This window comes from Doryrhamphus excisus, chromosome 8 (assembly GCF_030265055.1).
Source record: "Doryrhamphus excisus isolate RoL2022-K1 chromosome 8, RoL_Dexc_1.0, whole genome shotgun sequence".
Lineage (NCBI taxonomy): Eukaryota > Metazoa > Chordata > Actinopteri > Syngnathiformes > Syngnathidae > Doryrhamphus > Doryrhamphus excisus.
The window spans coordinates 4748441-4770826 of NC_080473.1; the positions used below are offsets into that span (position 1 = coordinate 4748441).

At 39.6% G+C, this 22386-nt stretch overlaps 1 protein-coding gene and 1 long non-coding RNA gene across 4 annotated transcripts in view; one reads left to right on the forward strand and one right to left on the reverse strand.

Annotated features, from left to right (window-relative positions):
• The window catches only part of LOC131134684 (uncharacterized), a 68022-nt gene that overhangs the window by 16487 nt on the left and 29149 nt on the right, over nucleotides 1-22386 (forward strand). For both annotated transcript variants that reach the window (XR_009131454.1, XR_009131455.1), the window contains exon 3: nucleotides 22137-22228. This is a non-coding gene — a long non-coding RNA (uncharacterized LOC131134684). The remainder of the gene's footprint in view (nucleotides 1-22136; nucleotides 22229-22386) is intronic.
• kcnj5 (potassium inwardly rectifying channel subfamily J member 5) overlaps nucleotides 1-22386 on the reverse strand; it is a 32273-nt gene that overhangs the window by 8671 nt on the left and 1216 nt on the right. The window contains exons 2-3 of one of the 2 annotated variants that reach the window (XM_058080202.1): nucleotides 12753-12835; nucleotides 8322-9195 (exon numbers count right to left, since the gene is read on the reverse strand). In XM_058080202.1, the coding sequence (XP_057936185.1) occupies nucleotides 8322-9195; nucleotides 12753-12815 (937 nt within the window). In that variant the 5' untranslated portion in view covers nucleotides 12816-12835. The remainder of the gene's footprint in view (nucleotides 1-8321; nucleotides 9196-12752; nucleotides 12836-22386) is intronic. The other variant, XM_058080203.1, reaches the window with a different exon arrangement.

Sequence of the window (22386 nt, forward strand, 5' to 3'; positions counted from 1 at the left end):
AAGATGCAATGCAATGTGACATCACCGCGAAAAAAAACCAACCTACAAACGGCTGAACACTGAGCAGCAGGATGGACCAAATGGCGGTGTCAAGCAGGATATATTGTGAGTTGGTTTGCTTCTTGTTTTCAAAGTAAAAGCAGTGATTTATCACTATGTTTTTTTGTATGAGAAAAGTAAGAGGTGTTTCATTTTGTCAAAATAACCGGAAGTGCGTCGCTCACTTCGGCTAGCTTAAATTTTGCCGAATTCGTCCGAACTAAATTGTAAACGGTTGGTATTTGGACAAATAATTGTCATACTCTGGATCTGAATGGCCACTTTCTCGCCTGATTAAAAAAAAAAAAACAACAAAAAAACTCAAAGTCATGTATTTAAAGAGTTTTGGGCTAAAGTGAAATCAGCTTCAGCCTGCCGATTTCGGCTCGGGTAGGAGCGCAATGCATTGTGGGTTATCATGTAGTACGCTGTAGTGTAAACACTTTGCATACTGCCAGATGGATTGGGTATGCAGTATGGAGTGTGGATAGTATGGGCATGGAAGTACTATGAAGTACTATGTAGTAGTCAGTATGCGGTTTCGAACACAGCCACAACTCACTTTATTCAGAATTTGAGAGAGGTGAAAAAGTGAAAGGTTTGAACTTTCAACAGAAAAAAAATGGACACACTATTCCTGCTCGATCTCCACAGTCGTGTGCAAAAGTGATTTAAAAATAGAAGGACAGTAAATTCAGCGTCTCTTATGTTGCTGCACAAGAGAGGGCTCTGAGACTTTTGTTATTATTCCCTCTGGATATTAATGGCCTAGTTTGTACTTCTTACGAATGTTTGTCTTTTACTATAAATTTTGGATGACAAACTAAAACGCTTAAACAATGGCGTGGCTAGTTTATGGCTAAAATAACTACAATTCCCATGATGCTGAGAACACAGAGTCAGGGAATTTGACTGGTGAAGTGGACGTTAATAACACATCTTATGCAGTGGACTTTTTTAATCTGACAAATCTTAAGTGAGTTTGATCCACTGTAGAATTATTACAGCTTCTGTTTAGTGTTTGGACCGCAGCAGCTGTTGAATTCCGCTGAACTAACATCTCAGCACCGGCACTAACCATTGATGCTGGGAGCAGTCGAGTGTTGGTAGGATTGCAAGGTCTGGGTGGTAGGGTTCTGTGTAAATATCCCTTGTTACAGCGTGGACACCTGAGGCTTATAAACAAGGATTTCTTAATTAAATTTGGTGGGTGCAGAAGTCTGGAATTTACCGTCAGAATAATTTCCTGTATTGCCATCTTTCCCTATGTAAGGTGCCATTTGTGACATGTCTCATATGCAATTTGTACTGTCCGTCAAATGTTTGCAGCATTTCTTGAAAGGCTGGCTTTTCAATAGAGATGTCAACATAAATTGTCCTGACAAAAATGTTGCATTCATTTTCCGGTTAGCGTCCAATATGACTTGTGTTTTTATTTGTAATATATAAATTTATTATTGTTGTGTTAGTAATACAATGTGTGCCAAACTGCGTTCTCGTTTTTTTTTTTGTGCTCGTTAGCACCCTATTAGCTTGCTAACGCAGTCATCCGTTGCACATCAAATTTCTGTTTATATATAAACATTAAAAGTCATGCTGTTTCATGGTTGAATACAGCCTATTCCATCAAAAGATGGGCTACTGTTGCAGCCGTAAGCCATACCACGATGAAACTCTGAACCACTGATGCCACTTCCTGTCCGTGCCACCATAACACATTTACTGGAATCGTATTTACGTTTCAAATGGTGTTATGTGTACTAATATTGTGCAATACCAGTATAAACGTGACTGTAGCGGTGTTATTTCATGTTCATTGCTGTAACTAAAAAATATTCCTTTTAAAAATAAGAATTCCTTCTTGATGGAAATTCACTTTTCACAGTTGGGTCTGGAACCAATCAGTTTTGATAAACAAGGGATCATTGTACAGTTTACTCAAGTACAAGTGTTTGCAACATTAGACAAGCCAGTCCGACTTACAAGGTCAAACTTTTGGGGTTTAGTAGCATAAGAACATGGGGTTGGCCTATACTCACGTTATGCCGTCAAGAGCGCTTACATCTTTAGGATCTAACATAACTTTTAGCATTCATGTTTTGCTAGCTGTCAATAAGCAAGAAAGTATACTACCGTTCAAATGTTTGGGATCGCTTGCAAATTTCTTTGTTTTTCAAAGAAAAACACATTTTCATGCATTTCACAAACAATTTTTTCCATTTCACAAACAATTCAAATTCATTTTCAAAGAAAGATCTACATTTTTGCATAGAGGCCTACTATCAACAACTGTCAGTCCTCTGCATCAATCTCCTGGTATGGCTGCTAATCCAAGTCCATCATTTTATAAGGCTAATAGATGATTAGAAAAGCCATCTAAAAATCTAAACTAAAACTAAAATCTCTTACCATGCTGTTAACTACTCCCTTCAGAGAGCAGCACAAACTGGGTCTAACAAGGACAGAAAAACGATGCACAACTGTGCAAGAGAGTGTGTAGTTTAAGACAAAGATGCCTCACAGCTGCACTAAATAGTAGCCATCAAACACCAGTGTCAGTATCAACAGTGAAGCGGCGACTTCAGGATGCTGGACTTCATAGCAGGACTGCCAAGAAAAAGCCATATCTCAGACTGGACAAAAACATTTCCAAGTCATCCCAAACTTTTGAGCGGTAGTGTACATAACATTTAGCCTTCGTATATACTGTATATTAATACTTTATAAGATCACTTACAGGTAGGTGGATCAATAGCACTGATTACTGAATGTAATCCTGGCCCATCCAGACATCTAGTATGGAAATACCCTTTTAGACCTTTTAACCCATCTAAGTAGAAACATAAAAGAGCACTTAATAACATAATTAAAGTTGTAGTCCATTTTCGGTGAGACACTTCCTGCTACTGTGCATGCTGACTTAATGGGATGAAGACATCATTAGCCGTTTTTTTTCCCCCCCCACATGCATTCCCCTGCGTTCGTGTGGTCAGAAGTAATTAGCATGCCTGGTCTTATTTCCACAAGGTTTCTTTTAATCGTGGTAGCTAACACGTGTTATGTCAAGTGTTCATACGGTGAGGACGACGACATGTCCACGTGTTTTTGTCCTTGTGTATTTTGCCCTTCTGTGTGGCCCTCAAGACTTCCCCGTGCACGCTCATGTCTTGCGCTGACTAAGCTTTGTTGCTGGTGGAAATCGCCCTTATGTGTCTCTTGGGGACTTTACTTGGCCCCCCTCAAGGCTTCCATGTTCTTAGTCATCTCATGAGCTCGGTTTCAGCCTGCGCTATGCAGACGACTCATGCTTGATTCATTCCTGTCCCGAAAATGTTGCAGCTCAGGGCTTATGTCAAATAATAAAAGGAAATGACGATTTACAATCTAGCAGGAAGCGGAGCGGCATTTAATAGGGGACATGTACTTTTCTATGCATTTTACCTTTAAATGGAAACTTAAAGCACTGTGCTGATAATTTTAATAAGGATAAGTCATAGTTAACCACGGGGTGTTAAACTCCCAATTAGATTCAGCTGAGTGAAATGATGCTTTTCTTGTAAAATCATCAGCTTGAAATGATCAAGGTTGGCACTTGAGGTACTGTATGAAGTAACCATGAGAGGGCTGTTAGCTCTCGCAAACAAATCTAGTGCGATCTTTGCAATGTGAAATGCTAAACTAATTAGTCACTTTAGACATCATAAAACAGTCAAACCTCGTGTGCCCCAGTTTTTGTATGAATTGTTTTTTTTTGTCAAAAATTTTGCCACAGGACAATATTGCACATAGCAAACTAGTCCATGTTCCCTGTACTGTATTGTTCCTTGAACTCAAGTGCCCGAATAAAGCAGCCAGTGTGTTGTTGACTTACTGTCCAGGCATTTTTACATTGAGTGAGGCTTCTAAATAACTCGCCATGGGGCCAAAGAAAGTCTTGTCATCATTTAAAACGATCATTCTCTCTAAAATCCATTTTAGTTCATGTTATTTGATGTCTGTAACATATTAATTAAATTTACATTACTTCCTTTGGGAAGAATTGCCTCGGTTTTTGGACAATTTAACAGCTTAATGATGAAAACCAAGGTTCCACTGTGGTGTAGGGCTGCAACTAATGATTAATTTCTGAGTCGATTAATCCAACACTTGTATGATTAATCTGGTAAATGGTCATGTTCCAGGCGGACCAAATCAATATGAGGCCCATAACATATCAGAAAAGAGGCAAAAATGTTGATCACTATTTTCCAAAATCAAAGCTGATGGCTGTTAATATATTTAGTTTTACATGAAAAATCAAGAAAATCAATTGACTTTCATAGACTACTACGGAAATATAAAAATTCACCTGTGAGAACATTAAATCAAGGATATTTACATTTTACATTAAAATAAAATGATTGATCAAATACCAAAATAGTTGTGGATTAATTAGATAAAGTATTAATCGTCAATTCATTCATTAATTTTAATTGGCAAGTTTGCCTAAGAGAGACAAACTTTTTTTCCCCCATTTTTGCTGTTTTTTGTCCCAAATATTTCATCTCACAATCTTGCAAGATTACATTTTCCTAATTTTCAAAAAATCACAATGTTATTCATTATTTAAAATAAAATATCAAACTCATATTATTACAACAATACTCTCATAAGCTTACATTTTCTTGTTAATTACATATTTCTCTTAATATTTTGACTTTATTCCTGTCAAATTACTGCTGATTTTTCAATTTTTGCTGTTTTGATAAATCTTGTGAAATTATACTTTTAGAATTTGATGCGATAAAACGCAGCTTGGACACCCCTGTACTAATATAACTGGCAAACAGCCATTGCATTTGTTAGTCTTTTGAACTAAGCTCCACATATGCGTGTCAAAATGACATCCCCCCCCGGAAACACATTCAAGTGCATACATGAATTACTACATTAATTAAGAATAATAAACGATTTGCTTCTATCGGTATTTGCATGGTGATGGACCGAGTCAGTCATAGAACATCTAGTACTAGTTCTAAGGTCTTCTGTGATAGAAAAAAAGCTGTATTGCGTAGCAATAGCCTTATTTCATGTGCCAATAACACAGAGCGACGGAAACGAGATGACAAAGCTGTCATAAAACGTAACTATCGGACCTTTTGATAACGAAAACAAGGTTTGTTGTCGGCAACATGGGCGCACACATGAGCGGGCCTCTGACACAGAAACTCTGAAACTGTGCATCATCACCAAGGTATTTGCTTAGAAGTTGTCATAACAATAAACAGGAATATAGCTATTGCAAACATGGATGGCCAAAGGGTATGATTGGATCGTTTTGCTGTCAGCTGGGATCTAAACCAACCTGGCTTTGGTTATTGTGTTGGCGTTGTCTATACAGTAGTGCGTTTTTTATATGATGCAGCTGGAACTTGCATTGGGTGAAAACAATTGATAGTTGATCGGCACAGCTGCAGCAGGTGCTTAGGATAGGGGCTGTCCTTCCATCTGGTGGCCTTCATTCATTTGCTTTCACATTCATATTTGTACTGTGTAATATCACTTCTCTGGCAAGGAAAATTAAACCTTTTGGAAGGAGGATTTCACCCTTTTCAAATATTTAGCAATTATATTAGTGAACAGTTAAAGAGCTGCTATTAAAAAGGCATGGTGCTTCATTTAAGTAATAAACTACTGCTCAAAAGTTTGGGATCACTTGGAAATGTTTTTTGGTCCAGTCTGAGATATGGCTTTTTCTTGGCAGTCCTGCTATGAAGTCCAGCATCCGGAAGTCGCCGCTTCACTGTTGATGCTGACACTGGTGTTTGATGGCTACTATTTAGTGCAGCTGTGAGGCATCTTTGTCTTAAACTACACACTCTCTTGCACAGTTGTGCAGCGTTTTTCTGTCCTTGTTAGACCCAGTTTGTGCTGCTCTCTGAAGGGAGTAGTTAACAGCATGGTAAGAGATTTTAGTTTTAGTTTAGATTTTTAGATGGCTTTTCTAATCATCTATTAGCCTTATAAAATGATGGATTAACAGCCATAACAGGAGATTGATGCAGACGGCAGTTGTTGATAGTAGGCCTCAATGCAAAAATGCAGATCCTTCTTTGAAAATCATCTGATTCATTTAAATTGTTTGTGAAATGGAAAAAAAAATTGTGAAATGCACGAAAATGTGTTTTTCTTTGGAAAACAAAGACATTTGCAAGTGATCCCAAACATTTGAGCGGTAGTGTAGGTGCAGACTGAACTACCACAAGTCGTATTTCCAGACCCTTAACATTGTGATAGTAACCCGGCTTGTTATGCATTTCTCCACCTTAGGCTTGTGACCAGTTTAAGAGTCTTCGGAGGGAGATTCTAACGGGGGATGGGATACGAACCAGTCAGGTTGGCTGCTTGCCCAGCGGTCAAGGACAGTGACAGCATAACCCCCAAACGCTACGCCGGTTTGTGCTGCTGAGACGAGGGGGTGATTTAATGGCTGAGTCAAGTATCCAGCAGAGTGTGATCAGGGAGCATGATGACGACTAGTACTTACGGAGAAAAAATATATATATTTAAAAAAAAAAATCAAACGGGAAATAGAGCAGAAACGTTCACATGCATGCAAAGCCATGCCTGATTGCATCAGGGAGCGCTGTGCCTTGTACACGTTTGCCGAGCAGTGGTGAGCACTTTTCCTATCCGTCACTGTGTCTCATTTACTGACGCAAACTGTATCCAATGCTGTACATGTAGGGCTGTCACGATAACCAATTGTACTCGACGATAATTGTCCTATAAATGATTGCTGATCAGCGATATTATATATTATATAAATTGTCATTTTTGTTGTTTTTCAGTAAGATGTCATGCCAGCCAGTGTCAGCTGGTGTCAGGAAATTTTTTGGGAACTTTACAGAAGCACCTGGCGCCGTCTGCCTTTTTAAATGTAACCAGCCTGGAGCGGTTTTGGAGAGCTTGGCATTTACCCACAACAAGGACCAGCAGTGTGGGTAGCTACACTCAACTCATTTTGAAATAAACAATATATCAAAGATGCAACCTTGAAGTAGCAACAGTGGAAATGCGGGTGGGGGGGGGGGTGATGCCTTAGTTTGAGTGACACATACTTTTAAATGCAGAGCTGTCGGATAAATAAACATCAGCAGCTCTCGAGAACTGAGTCAGCTAGTGGAAAATCCTCACTTCAACAAATATTGAATTGCATTCTCTTCATGTCCCACTGGCGTACCCATTGCCATCTCACTTTAGAATGTGATGATATTTTGTCAACCAACACATTTGGAAGAAGTTGTACTTTTCAAGTTACATATTTCAAGAAGAAAACTGCATCTCAGCTATGTGATAAAGGCGAAAGAGCGAATTATTAGTATCAACTTTGCTCTTTGCGCTTTGCCATTTTTTGTAATTTTCCGCACATTTCAACTTTCTTCTTAAATAATCTTTGTAAGGTTGGAGTTTTCCCCAACTTAATTTTCAAAAAATGTCATTTGTAGTTTTTCTTGAATATTTCGACTCTATGCCACTAAAACGGAAACTGTTTATTCTTGTAAAACTGCAACTTTTTTTGGTTTAAATACAAAATGGAATACAAAAATTGGAAATGTAAATGTGGAAAAAAAAATTCGTTTCTGCTGTTAGTTTTCCAAGCAGTTCCACTTTCTTTTTAAATAATCTTTGTAAATTTGGAGTTTTCCTCAACCTAACTTTCAAAAAATGTCATTTGTATTTTTTCCTGAATATTTTGACTCTATGCCACTAAAACTGAAACAGTTTATTCTTGTAAAACTGCTACTTTTTTGGGTTAGAATACAACTGTTTTCCCTAAATATTTTGACTTTCTTTAATGAAAATGACAGCCGTTTTTTTTTTGTTTCTGCTGTTAGTTTTCCAAGCAGTTCAGCTTTCTTTTTGTAATTTTTCTTGTCTTTATTACTTTTTTCCATAATATTTCGACTTCATTTTCATAACATAACTTTTCCCACAACCACGTTTTTCAGAAATTATGTTTTTTCTTGACAGTTGGAAAAAACAACATGTTTTTTTCTTCGGTAATTCAACATTTTACTACTAAAATTGTGTTATTTAATCATTCTTTTTTATTGTTGGATTACAACTTTTACTCTTAATATTTTGACTTTATTCTTGTAAAATTACTGCAGATTTTAAATTTTTTGCTGTTTTTCTTCTTGTAATATATTTTTAAAATGTGCTGCAGGTAACACAAAAACGTGTACTTTTTGTCACCCTCCCACCCATCAATGTGTTCCCTCATGTACCCAATTTCATACCTGTGGCCTCCACCATTCCCTCCAGGATAACCACGATCTCAAACTCCTCCTTCTCCATTTGTGCCAGGGACATCTCCCAGAAAGGACTCTTCTCGTTGATCTCATGTGAGATGATGAGCGGCGACACCAGGAACAGTCGGTCATCCCCCGTGTCGAAGCCGATGTTTATGTCCGTTTGGTTGAGCGGGATAAACTCCCCCTCCTTTGTCTGCTGTGAGCGGATCAGCTTTGCTCGGATGGAGGCTTCCACAATGTGAGAATTCCTCAGGTCCCCCACCCGAAACATCAGGCACATCTTGTTGTCCCGCACCGATATCACAGCATTGTGTGAGAACATGAGGGTCTCGGCCCGGTTCTTTGGCTGTGAGATCTTGACGAACATGCAGCCCACCATCATGGCATTGACAATGGAACCCAGTATGGCCTGCACCAAAAGCAGAACGATACCTTCAGGGCATTTCTCCGTGATAACACGATAACCGTACCCGATTGTGGTCTCTGTCTCAATAGAGAAAAGGAAGGCAGAGACAAAACTGTTCAGGTTCTCCACGCAGGGGGTCCAGCCCTCTTCATCTGCATGCACGAGATCTCCACGGATGAGTGCAATCAGCCACCACAGAAATCCAAAGAAAAGCCAGTTGACGACATACACCAGGGTGAAAATAAAGAGACTAAGACGCCAGCGGAGGTCGACTAGTGTTGTGAACAAGTCACTGAGGTATCGGTAGGTCTCTTGCACGTTTCCATGGTGGACGTTGCACTTGCCGTCCTTTTGCACGTAGCGCTGACGTGGTTTCTTGCCAGGGTCGGATATCAAGTGTGTTCGCTCTGTCGAGATCTGGGCTTCCCGTAAGTGTTTGGGAAGTTTCTTCACCTGTGTGGAGAAAGCAGATATGGAGAGACAATGTCAGAAGTACAGGATCACCCATAAATGATCTCTTTCCATGAACTCACCAATCATGTACTGGGGTAAGGCTTTTTATGTGATTTTCTCACAAAATTCACTGCAATAATAAGTGTATATGTGAGAAAGAATAATGTAACATAGTATGCATGTCTGAAATAAATTAAGAAAGAAGAAGAAGATGGAAGCACTCACAAAAGCGTCAGATTATAATTGAGTGCATCCCATAATCAGTTCACAGTTCCACATGTCCAAAAAGAGTAGGAAGAAGCAAAGCTTATTAAATCCTACCCCTCCATCTGGTACTTTTACAATCAGTAACTGTTACATTTGTTCACTTCCTGCTTTCCTAATATAAGTTTTTTTTTTATTTTAATTATTTTTTAATTAATTAATTAGTTAATTAATTATGGAATGTTTTTTTATTAATTTATTATTTTTTATTAATTAATTAGTTAATTAATTAAAATTTTGTTACATACCGAAGTACGAGGTGATAAAACCATACAATGACATAATGGGTACCAGAGTAACTGTCAATATAGTGATATATATAGCACATCATGACTGGTCAAGACTCTTCATCCTTGTATTTAGCAAACATCAACTGCTGGTATTGTTTCTTGAATTGGCTCATCGTCATGCATTGTTTGAGGTCCTTACTCAATCCATTCCATAGTTTGATTCCACATACTGAAATGCTATGGCTTTTTAACGTAGTCCTCGCATATAAGTGTTTCAAATTTAGTTCTTCCCTGAGATCATATCTCTTTTGTAGAGAAGTATCGGATGACATTTTTAGGTAATTGGTTATTTTTAGCCTTATGCATTATTTCAGCTGTTTGAAGATTAACTATATCAGCAAGTTTAAGTATTTGTGGTTTTAGAAATAAGTTTAATATTATTAAACTGTCATTTTTAGAGGTTAATAGTTCTAATGTATTTCTCAGAAATTACAACCTCCAGATATGATCGTCTCGTATTGCATTGATTTGGTTTTGGATTAATTTTGAGCGATCATTGATCTTGGTTGACCAGGCGTGTTGTGTTGGCTACCATTCAGCCCAAGTCTCTTGTTGTTGTTTAATCTGCATTGGTGTATACCAGGAGAAAGAGTGGAGAAAACCTCAGTTAAACAAATAACAAAACAAGGATGCTGAGTCTTTGTTGGCTCAACTCCAGAGAACCGATCTGGCTCTACTGCAGCTTCCTCTCCTTTCCCCCGTCCCCCCTCCCCGATCACACTTGGGATCCTGGCAAGCCTCCACAGGAACAGCCGTGCATCCTCCATCCATCCCGTAGATACTAATTACATCCTTCAAAAAGAGTGATCACTCTTACTGCTCTCTTATGAAGACGACTCGCTTTCCAGTCCCTGCCAATAAGAGGGATGAAACACCAACACCGATACCGAACTTTGCATGACTTGTAACGTTCACAAATAAGAAAATCAATGACTGTCACGCTCTTGTCCCTATTTTTGGAATTGTGTACGCATGAGATGATGCTGATGGAGGGCAGCGGCGCCTTTTCAACGAGACCCAAGGACATGCTGGCATCACACCGCCACTTTGCAATGTTGACAACTGAAAAATGTTGAGTCAAGAAAACGGCTCTCTTGCCACTAATCAGACACCTGTGATTCATCGCTCTCCTGAGACGCAACCTCACTAAAGTTGTTCTTATTGTGTACTCCTACTCAGCTTTTCATTTCAGGCGGCAACGGTCTTAAGGTGTCGAAATAACGTCCTTGCCAAGCCTTTGATTGTCGTAAAGAATGTCGTCTACAAGATGTTTTATTCAGGACTGGCAGCTTCGACTGAGATGTCACCTCTCAATAAGAAATACATTTACTTAGTCCAGCGCCTATTGAGTGTTCAGCTATCAATTGGAGGTGATCTTTATTTAAGGAACGTTTGGACAAAGCAGACTTGAAAGACGATGCTTATTGACTTGGCAGTGCAATTAGTCCTTTGATGACTGCGCATTTACTAGATGTCAGTGGACGACATTTAACCAACTGTGCTCAAACTCCTTGATCCACAAGCAGACACCCCCTCATTTTTGAATGTGCTTCATATGATAAGACCAACAAGTTTACAGAGAATTTATACAGCTTTGCGTATAAAGGGAAAAACAAGATGAATGACAAAATTTCTTCCTGGTGTGGGGCTGGAGCTAACTGAGTGATTGATGAAGCTGTCGAGAGCGGTGCCACCCAATCTTTGGCCTCTCGAGTCAACACAGTCCCTGGAGCAGGGTGACGGCCCTTTACACTAATTCATTAGTTGTCTCCACACTGCGGTGCTAAGTGGGTGATGCGTTTTCTTATTGAGCTTTCCTGGCCACTAAGAGTATAAGTTGTAGTTTGTCTCAGAATCAGGCAGAGATAACAAAACCATCAAACTTCACCATCTCTTCCCAGGCCATCTTTGCCTTGACTCTTCGTCCGATCAGCGCTAAGCAAACTCTACATATGGTATTGGTAATGATTTAATTGTATTTGAACATGCATCAGGTTACAATGGAATGCATTATTTTATTTTATTTTAACGGTCAGTACGTTAAACGTATGCAGGTGCGTTTTAAATATCGATTGCACGACTCTTGGTGTGTTTACATTTACATTCCTATTACTCATGACACAGGCTACGGGATCACTGTAGAGACAACGTCTCCAATTTACTTATTCTAAAATTGACATGTTTCAAAGGGAGACTTACCACTTCCACACAGACTGGGAGAACTTTTTTTTTCTACTCTGTCATGTAGTTCCATGCCATGGCTGACTACATGCAGTGTTAAGGTAATGTAATATTGTGTCAGATGTCATCAATGTAACATTGCTGACGCTTAATGACCAGACTACTACTACAAATAACTTTCATTCATTCCTTCATTGTCTATACAACTTATCCTCACTAGGGCCGCGGGTGTATGCTGGAGCCTACCCCGACTTTGGGCAAGGGGCAGGTTACCTAAGGACTGGTCACCAGCCAATCACAGAGCCATTTACACTCACATTCATACCTATGGACAATTTGGAGTCGCCACTTTACACAAATTTCCTTTTGATATTTTTTCACTAGTAAAATGCCATAGTCAACCACAAAACAGCGATCATATATTAATCTCCCTTAGTCTCCCTTGACTAGGGAGTCTCCCCCGGGATAAATTTTTGGGCCCACCCTGACTGCTCTGTGCCTTGTCCCACTGTATACCTACCATTAACAAAAAAATCCCCTCAAGAACCAAAAGATATCTGAAATCGACATTGGTTCGGAACACGCCTACCTTTTCATAAATGACCTTGTAGCCAAAAAGACAGCGGTTTTCATTTCCACTTTTCCATGCATTATTAAAGTAAAAAAATGAAGTTGTTATACTATATGATTTTTCTAATATACATAATAAATGTTATCATTTTTGAAACAATTGCCCCTTTCAAATTATTGCTAGCTTCAATTAGGTAAATATTTATGTAGGTTTAAATTAAGTCCATTGGATAGATGGCTTTGTCTTATTACCTGTGCAGGTGTGACGCCTATCTCTATGTTGTGGTCCATGAGGACTCTGGAATCTCCTGCCATCCTCAACTGAAGCTGAACACCTACAAGACATAAGGCAATTATACATAAGACGTCAGCTGCCAAAATGGGACGTTCCCCATATTGACCCATCACAATAAGACCAAACAATACATCCAATCGTACCTTTTAAACCTTTAAACCCTCTTTCAGTTGTCGGAAAAAAACATGCATGCACACAAGTGTTGTGCCGATGTCAAGTGCCAACCCTGCAGGCAAATTTATTTTCTTCCTGTCATTTAAATAGCCGCAATTTGTCATGATGTCAGTATATATCAGCGGCTATTAGACAGTACACAAATAGCACAAGTGTAAGGTTAAAATGGGCACATGTTCTACAAATTACAGTTGTTATTATTAGGGGTTGATGTGTTTTGTGTGTGTGTCAGACATATGAGAAAGCAAACAAGCAGTTGTCTCTGGTGTTCAACTGACATAACAATAGATGGAAAAAAGCGGTACAATCAGAGCCCTAATTTCTGCTGTAATCCAGTTAAACCTTTTGAGTTCCACAAGAGGCAATTAATTTAAAGAGCCCCGGGGTGTTGTTGGAAAATCTGCTACTTTTAATTTAACAAAAGGACCAATGGAGTCCTAGCCAGCGCTCTGTAATCAACCGGGCAAAAAAAGCAACACAGATAAATGACTTCTTATGGCGACTTCCTGACCCCAATGCCATCTGACATTTCCTCATCTGTCTTTAGCGTCAATCTATTTGATCACCAGCAAAGCCAAGGAGAGGTAGCGCGGAGGCGAGAGAGGAAAAAGTGAGAGGAACACATCACAAATCAGGCCCACACAGGAATGTAGTGTTGACATTGATGGGCCAAAGCAAAGGGCAGAGTGACGTGACGAGCATCTGAGCAGGCAGACAGACAGACAGACAGTGAGACAGACAGGATGTGCAGGAACCATACGCAAAATTTCTCTCTGAATACACCAGGAGAAAAAATCCCCATGAATTAAACATGATTTCATAGAGATCTGTGAAGTCCAAACCTGTAGCAAACAACAGCTAGACTCTGATTGCGGTCTACTCGACCAACCCTGAATGGGAGGTATGACAACATGCTAATTTTGTTGTTGTCATAGCGTATTAAGAGGAGTGTATCCAAGTTGAATTTATTTAGTATTGTTCCTTCAGACCATGTACTATAATAAAAATGTAAGGGCTGTACTCACTTTTATGAGATACTGTATGTGCCAAACACTGACACAACCTGTTATTACGATATAGTATACACTACCGCTCAAAATTTTGGCATCACTTGGAATGTTTTTGTCCAGTCTGAGATATGGCTTTTTCTAGGCATTCCTGCTATGAAGTCCAGCATCCTGAAGTCGTCTCTTCACTGTTGATACTGACACTGGTGTTTGATGGCTACTATTTAGTGCAGCTGTGAGGCATCTTTGTCTTAAACTACACACTCTCTTGCACAGTTGTGCAGCGTTTTTCTATCTCCGAAGGGAGTAGTTAACAGCATGGTAAGAGATTTTAGTTTTAGTTTAGATTTTTTAGATGGCTTTTCTAATCATCTATTAGCCTTATAAAATGATGAACTTGGATTAGCAGCCATACCAGGAGATTGATGCAGAGGACTGACAGTTGTTGATAGTAGGCCTCTATGCAAAAATGTACATCCTTCTTTGAAAATCATCTGATTCATTTTAATTGTTTGTGAAATGGATTAAAATGTTTGTGAAATGGAAAAAAATGTTTGTGAAATACATGAAAATTTGTTTTTCTTTAGAAAACTAAATACTGTGTAAATGATACCAAACTTTTGAGCGGTAGTGTATGTTGTGTTCAAAAGTTTAAACCTGACTTTGACTTGAACTTTTAAGTGTATATTTTCCTTAGTTGCTGATGCTGCAAACTGCATTAATCTATTCAGTGAAACTTAAACTGCAAAACATCCATTACCTATATTGTATATTAACTCTAGTACAATTGTGCATTCATGCTTTCTGCTACAAAGCGTGCCGTGGTTACAAATGGTAGTCGGGCGTTGCAAACTCAGCAGTATTCCTTTTATTTTACAATACAAATGTGACTTGCTCATCTATAGGCTTTGTGGGTCACACATCACAATTTTAGTTTTGTAGAGTCAAAACAACCTTCCTATTGGGAGGAAGCAAGGAACTTGAATGAAAAAGATGGAATCAAACACCAAAGCTTATCTTTTGTCCATGCTTCTTGGCCATGGAGCAAAAGCAAAGAGTTATTGTCACGGCTATGGCCGCATAAAGTAACATAGCCTCATCCGTATCTCTGCTCACTTATGACACTTCCAGGTCGGCTAGGGCAAATGTCTAAAAACGTCCCCTACTCGTTTGGCTCCAGGCTGCACCGACACTGATATACACCCTCGTAGACTCGCATATACAAAGTTCTTGCCAACCCTCCCCTCCCCGTTTTCCCATTGTGTCCGATAGTGAGCCCAGTGTATCAAGTTGTGCCCTTCTCATGAGTGACCTTCTCCAAAGTGACACTGCTGCACTGAGACGTCCCTCTCACACTGGAGAAACAATTTCCCTAATGATATGTCAAACACTGTCAGTCACTCTCCCTCTGTCCTTGATTTATTCTTCACTTTATTGTGCTTGAGCTTATAGTTTCACGTGTGTCACTCATGCACATTATACAGTGGTGTGAAAGTGTTCCTGGTTTCTTTTTTTTATTCAGATTTACGTAAATGTTTCCGATCATCAAACACATTTAAATATTAAATGTGATTGCACCCCCGTTAAAACATTATTTGAGATCTATCAGTCTGTAAAAGGTTATAAAGCCAATTGTAAAGCGTTGTGTCTCCAGCAAACCATGTTTCAATGGTGAAAACATGGAACAGCAGTGAACCTTCCCAGGAATGGCCGGCCAAACAAAATGACCCAAGAGTGCAGCGACAACTCATCCAAGAGGTCACAAAAGACCCCGCAACAACATCCAAAGAACCGCAGGCCTCACTTGTCTCAATTAAGGTCAGCGTCCATGATGCCACCATAAGAAAGACACTGGACAAAACCGGCCTGAATGGCCCTCCAAGACCAAAACCACTGCTGAACAAAAACATTAAGGCTCATTTAAATTTTGCCAGACATTTTCAACTTTTGGAAGGTATGTGTCCCATTACATCTGGTGTCATGGCAAATTTCAGAAAAAATGTCATACCAACAGTAAAATATGGTGGTGGTAGTGTGATAGTCTGGGGCTGTTTTGCTGCTTAAGGACCAGGAAGACTTGTGACAAATGGAACCATGAATTCTGCGGTCGACCAAAGGCCATCTGTCGGTGACCTCAAGCTGCAACCAACTTGGGTCCTGCAGCAGGGCAATGATCCTAAACACACCAGGAAGCCCACCTCTGAATGGCAACATGGAAGCATGGCATCTTTGGAGTAGCCCTGTCAACGTCCTTCCCTGAATCCTATTCAGATGCTGTGGCATGACCTTACAAAAGGCGCTTCATGTTGGAAAACTCGCCAATGTGGCTGAATAACAAAATTCTGCAAAAACAAGTGGGCCACAATTCCTCCACAGCACTGAAAGAGACTCAATGCAAGTTATCACAAACACTTGATTGCAGTTGTTGTTGCTAAGGGTGGCCTAACCTGCTATTAGGTTTAGGGGGCAATCACTTTTTCCCAAAGGGCCAATGTGGGTTTACATCGCCTTAGTAATGAAACGTTTCATTTAAAAACTGCATATTGTGTTCAGGTGTGTTGTCATTGGCTAATAAACGTTTGGGATCACTTGCAAAATGTCTTTGTTTTCCAAAGAAAAACAAATTTTCATGCATTTCAAACATTTTTTTTCCATTTCACAAACATTTAAAATGAATCAGATGATTTTCAAAGAAGGATCTGCATTTTTGCATTGAGGCCTACTATCAACAACTGCCGTCTGCATCAATCTCCTGTTATGGCTGTTAATCCATCATTTTATAAGGCTAATAGATGATTAGAAAAGCCATCTAAAAATCTAAACTAAAACTAAAATCTCTTACCATGCTGTTAACTACTCCCTTCAGAGAGCAGCACAAACTGGGTCTAACAAGGACAGAAAAACGCTGCTCAACTGTGCAAGAGAGTGTGTAGTTTAAGACAAAGACGCACAGCTGCACTAAATAGTAGCCATCAAACACCAGTGTCAGTATCAACCGTGAAGCGGCGACTTCAGGATGCTGGATTTCATAGCAGGACTGCCAAGAAAAAGCCTGGCCAAAAACATTTCCAAGTCATCCCAAACTTTGGAGCTGTAGTGTATTTAAATGTTCTTTATGATCTGAAACATTTAGGTGTGACAAACATGCCAAAAAATAGAAAATCAGGAAGGGGGCAAACACTTTTTCACACCAGCGAACGTATTTTAACATTAGACGTGCAGCTGAGTGGAGCTTGTATGGTTTACAAAGTCAACACCTCCTGAAACCACACCATCACCCTCTTAAACCGTGTTGGCTTAAAGTGTGAGCGATGGGGTGGGAAGACACGCATGGAGAGGGAGATGTTTCTTATCTGCTAGTGGTGTCAGACACCTGCTGTGATTGAGGGCTTAGATCTCATCCGCTCAGTGCTGCAGGCCTCACGGAGCTTTAGAGAGTGATGGACAAATAAAGGACTAAAGTGGACTGCCTGTATGTGTTTGTGGATGCTAACTCTTCTACCCTTGCTGCACATAAAAAAAGAACATTTGAAAACTGAAAAAAATTGTCAAAACCAGCACTCCTACTGTGTTGACTTACAATTATTTTTCTGGCAAATGCACCACATGGTTGCACTATTAAACCCCATTAGTCGAATTGACTTTGTTTTTATTTTTCACACAGCTCAATGTGCTTTACAAACTAACTATACACTACCGCTGAAAAGTTTGGGATCACTTGGCCAGTCAGATATGGCTTTTTCTTGGCAGTCCTGCTATGAAGTCCAGCATTTTTATGAATATGAATATGGTTTCACAGTTACAGGCGGCCCTCAAAGGTAACCATAACTTTGAAAACAAGTTTGGCGGTCCTGATTTAGATGGAGGCGGACTGAATCGTTGAATGGTGCAATGAGACAGAGCTTTACAGACAATACAACGCTGGATAAGCTTCAGACAAGTTTTGCTAGCCCAGTTAAATCTTACCCTCTTTTATCTGCTAACATGTTAGAGGCGACGTTATTGGAGGCCATTGTATGTGGTATTTATAGGTTATCGGGCTGATACCAGACAAACCATGTGATGATCTTATTATCACATACTATTTAATCATGAGCTTATTATTTCAGTTTATTACATGTATTTTATCTAAACAGTGTAAACACAACAATTGCAAAAATATTTCAACAATAGTATTTTATCAACAGTCTTATCTTATCAATGTCTGACAATTAAAGTTCCATTAATCAATTTTGGGTTTTTTGGTGACTGGAGAAGCATGAGGCACTAAGCACTCGTGTGCTGTTCTCTGATTGGTTGTTTCACGGGCACGATACCAGAGCAGCGCGCTCTGAGTGGACAGCTACGGGGGCTGATACTGGACATGGTTAAACTCTATATTTTATCAGTATCACTGCCCTGGGCTTTGACACAGTATCATTTCGGCCTTTTCCCGTATCATTCATGGGCGGTTTCTAGGGTACAGGGCCAATTAACACTGTAGTATGTGATAAGCCTCCATACGACTACTCACATTCAAGGATTATTGTCCTTTTGTGTGATTATTAAATATTGTATTGTATAGTCACCCGGTATATAAGTAGTGATGAGCGTAATATTTGATTTGTCAGTGTTTGTTTGATGATTAATCACATCTTGACGTAATTGCTGCATAATATAGTGCAGTACTGGCTGCAGGCAGCAGAGGCGCTGTTGATTCAGTGTCAACTACTTTGCAGGAAAATTCAATTTGACTTAAATTTTTGCTTAAAGCTTCTATTCAACTCCTCACACACTGGCATTGAAATAGGGATTCAGAACATTCAACATCCATTCCTTTAACACTACATTGTAGTTACCAAAAAGTAGGTTTAAAGTATCCCTGGCATGGAACAGCTCTCTAAAAGAATCGTTCAGGAACCGATTGACTCTGCAGTCCGTACATACATCTGAATAAAAAGGGATTATAACTTTACATTTCCATGACAAGCTTCGCCTCTTTGCTCCGGCAAGTGCGCTTCTAATATGCGTCGGTGCCACGAACACCTGCCCCCAGTCACTCCATCATGGAGAAAATTTGTCAATAAAAGAATACATCACACAGAGAAAATCAATGGTGTCGCCTTGTTAGCCATCCCTCAATTTCCCCCCTTCATCCGTGTTAATGAGCTGCAAATGTATGGGAATATATTTCCCCTGGGTGACAAATGCTCACTCGCTGGATGCTTACGTAAAACCCGTGGGGGAAAAATTCTCCCAGATGTGAAGTAGGACTGAATGTGCTCGCTTCCCACGTCTTAATAGCACTGCAGTGATTAGCAGCGTCCATAACTCAAAACAAAGTACAATTTCCATACATTGTCGTATCGGGAGACTTTCTCTTTCTTTGTTTACCATGATGATTTGTCCTTCCATTGCAGTAATCAGGATGTAGTAAGTGGCTAGTGTGTTAGCTTGCAGCTTTATGAGGAACTACAATTTATGGGCCTTTTTGCCAGCGGGCCAATTAAAGTAATTTTGAGGTTGTGTTTTCCATTCTAAATTACACGAGAGCATTGCAACTGGAGGAGTCTTCCTTAGTGGTTCAGTTCAACTGGCCTGACCTGATTGGTTATCTTCATCGGGTAGACATGAGACATCAACGTCGACCTATCTTAACAAAAGGACCCCTCTTGAATTGGATAAAGGATGACCCTTTATTAAATCATTAAAGACAATCTTAACCTCATTGGGCCCCAGGACTGAATCTTAGGGTACTTAATCTCACATAACCTGCTGCTTACAGATAAGAACAGAATCCATCCATTAATCAAGAATCTTCAGCAGACGAAACATAAGAGTCGAGAGGTCATTGCTGAAATATTCAAAATGGACGGTTTGCACCAAAGCAGAAATATAATTAGTCTGGTAAGGCTTACTGTTGATCAGTGAGTGGGCTGTACTATAAATCTCCATGCTCGGACTCGTAGGTGCAGTTGAATTTGCATTGCTAGATTTATAAGTGCTTTCCCTATGGGGGTAAGCAAATTACATAAGCAATTCTAACTGCTTAATGTATTCATATTGGGTGAAAAGGCAAATTTGAATTAAAATTCAAAGCTCCCAAAGTTAAATTATACACTGTCATTTTCCTAGGCCCACTACATTCTAGAAGCAAGCAGTAATATTGTAGCTGTCTCATGAAAACATAAAATGCCAACTTTTTTTTTTTTTAACGTCACGGACTGGTAACAACTCATATAAAAATGTTTAATTACAGTACCGCTCAAAAGTTTGGGATCACTTGGAAATGTTTTTGGCCAGTCAGAGATCTGGCTTTTTCTTGGCAGTCCTGCTATGAAGTCCAGCATCCTGAAGTCGCCGCTTCACTGTTGATACTGACACTGGTGTTTGATGGCTACTATTTAGTGCAGCTGTGAGGCATCTTTGTCTTAAACTACACACTCTCTTGCACAGTTGTGCAGTGTTTTTCTGTCCTTGTTAGACCCAGTTTGTGCTGCTCTCTGGAGGGAGTAGTTAACAGCATGGTAAGAGATTTTAGTTTTAGTTTAGATTTTTAGATGGCTTTTCTAATCATCTATTAGCCTTATAAAATGATGAACTTGGATTAGCAGCCATACCAGGAGATTGATGCAGAGGACTGTTGTTGATAGTAGGCCTCTATGCAAAAATGGAGATCCTTCTTTGAAAATCATCTGATTCATTTTCATTGTTTGTGAAATGCATGAAACTTTTGTTGTTTTTTTTTTTTGAAAAAAAAAAAAAAGACATTTGCAAGTGATCCCAAACTTTTGAGCGGTAGTGTATGTGTGGTTTAGACGCGTATCTGCCGGAACTGTCCATCAAAATATGTACTCTTCAGACATGTCCGCCATACATTTTGATGAAAGAAAATTGGTCAAGATGAGAGTTATTTTAATGAAGCAAATGAAGACAACCTTGCATTTATAAGGTTCCCTATTATGAAACAGTTCCAATGTTCCAAAAGTAATAGGTGGCCCCAGGGGCTGTTTATGAGCAACCAACGTGCGCTTTAATAATATTCATATTCGGTTTGACCGCCACCGGACTTGAACATTTTTGATGGCGCTTATCCTCACTGGAGCCTATCCCAGCAGTCTTTGGGCAAGAGGCCAATCAGAGGGACAATCATTCACACTCACATTCATACGTATGAGTCACAGATTAACCTGGCATGTTTTTGGAATGTGGGAGGAAACCTGAGTACCTGGAGAAAACCCACGCATGCACGGGAAGAACATGCTAACTCCACACAGATGCCCAAGAAGAGATTCAAACCCAGGTCTTCCCGTGTGGGCACTGTGCTGCCCTGGGCTTGAACAACCGGCTTTTATTGCAGGTTTAAATGATCTCACAACAGGCAAAATAACAATAACATAATAACAGAAACACGGCACACAAAAAGCTAAAACTCAACTCTGAACCGTCACTTCCTGTCTGCTTCCCTTCAAGATAAACTGTCTTAAGTGGCTTCTCCAATTAGGTAGGATGAATGTAAATGGGGATTATTTGCGGAAGTGGGTTTTCTCCGGGTACGACTGTTTCTTTCCACATTCCAAAAACATGCATGTTAGGTTATTTGACTACACCAAAGTAAATTTGAATGCTTCCTTTGTTGATATTCCCTGGCTGGTATCTGTCTGTAGTGTCCCAACTCTAAAAGAACTGCTATCTATTCTTCACAGAGACTCCAAAGTCACCAATGTTGTGGATGCTACAGTATGTTTGGCCACTCGACATGTTTGTTAAGCACACTTTTTTGCCTTACAGAAGCCGCGAAATGTTTTTCACAATAATAAAAATGAATCCTATGAAAATCTCATTGATGCATGCAGGCCAGAAAAATGTTGACTCCAATGTAAGATATCAATGTCATTTAGATAAACATTAGACATGAATGGTAAATGGCATCCATGAGTCCTGTTAATGTGGAAAAATAACCTCATAGTTGTTACAAGTGCATTAATGATTATAATTATGTATTTCTTGGGAGATATTTGACATTTTCCAAGGCAAGGGATTATTCCTGCATAAACCATTGACAGAATGTACGCCTCCTTTTCCATACATGGCTTTGACCTCCAATTCATTAATCACACATCCAATTAATCATTCCCTGCTCCACATCTAACCTCTGACCCCTTGTGCCCCATTTGCTAGGGAGATGCGGACATACAGTGGATAGCAGCCAAGCAGGAGTGGAGTGAAGTCCGCACTGAGTCGCAGCTACATCGTGATGTGCGGATAATAAGGTCAAAAGGCTGTTCATCACAAAGCGTTACATCTTGGTTGTTCACACTTTTCCCCAGCACGCTTAAAATAGGCAATAATGATCCAAGCATCTGTGAGCGGGGGTCATTAATGATTACAGTGATATACTGTAAGTAGCTGCTGTGAAGTGCTTTTCTTG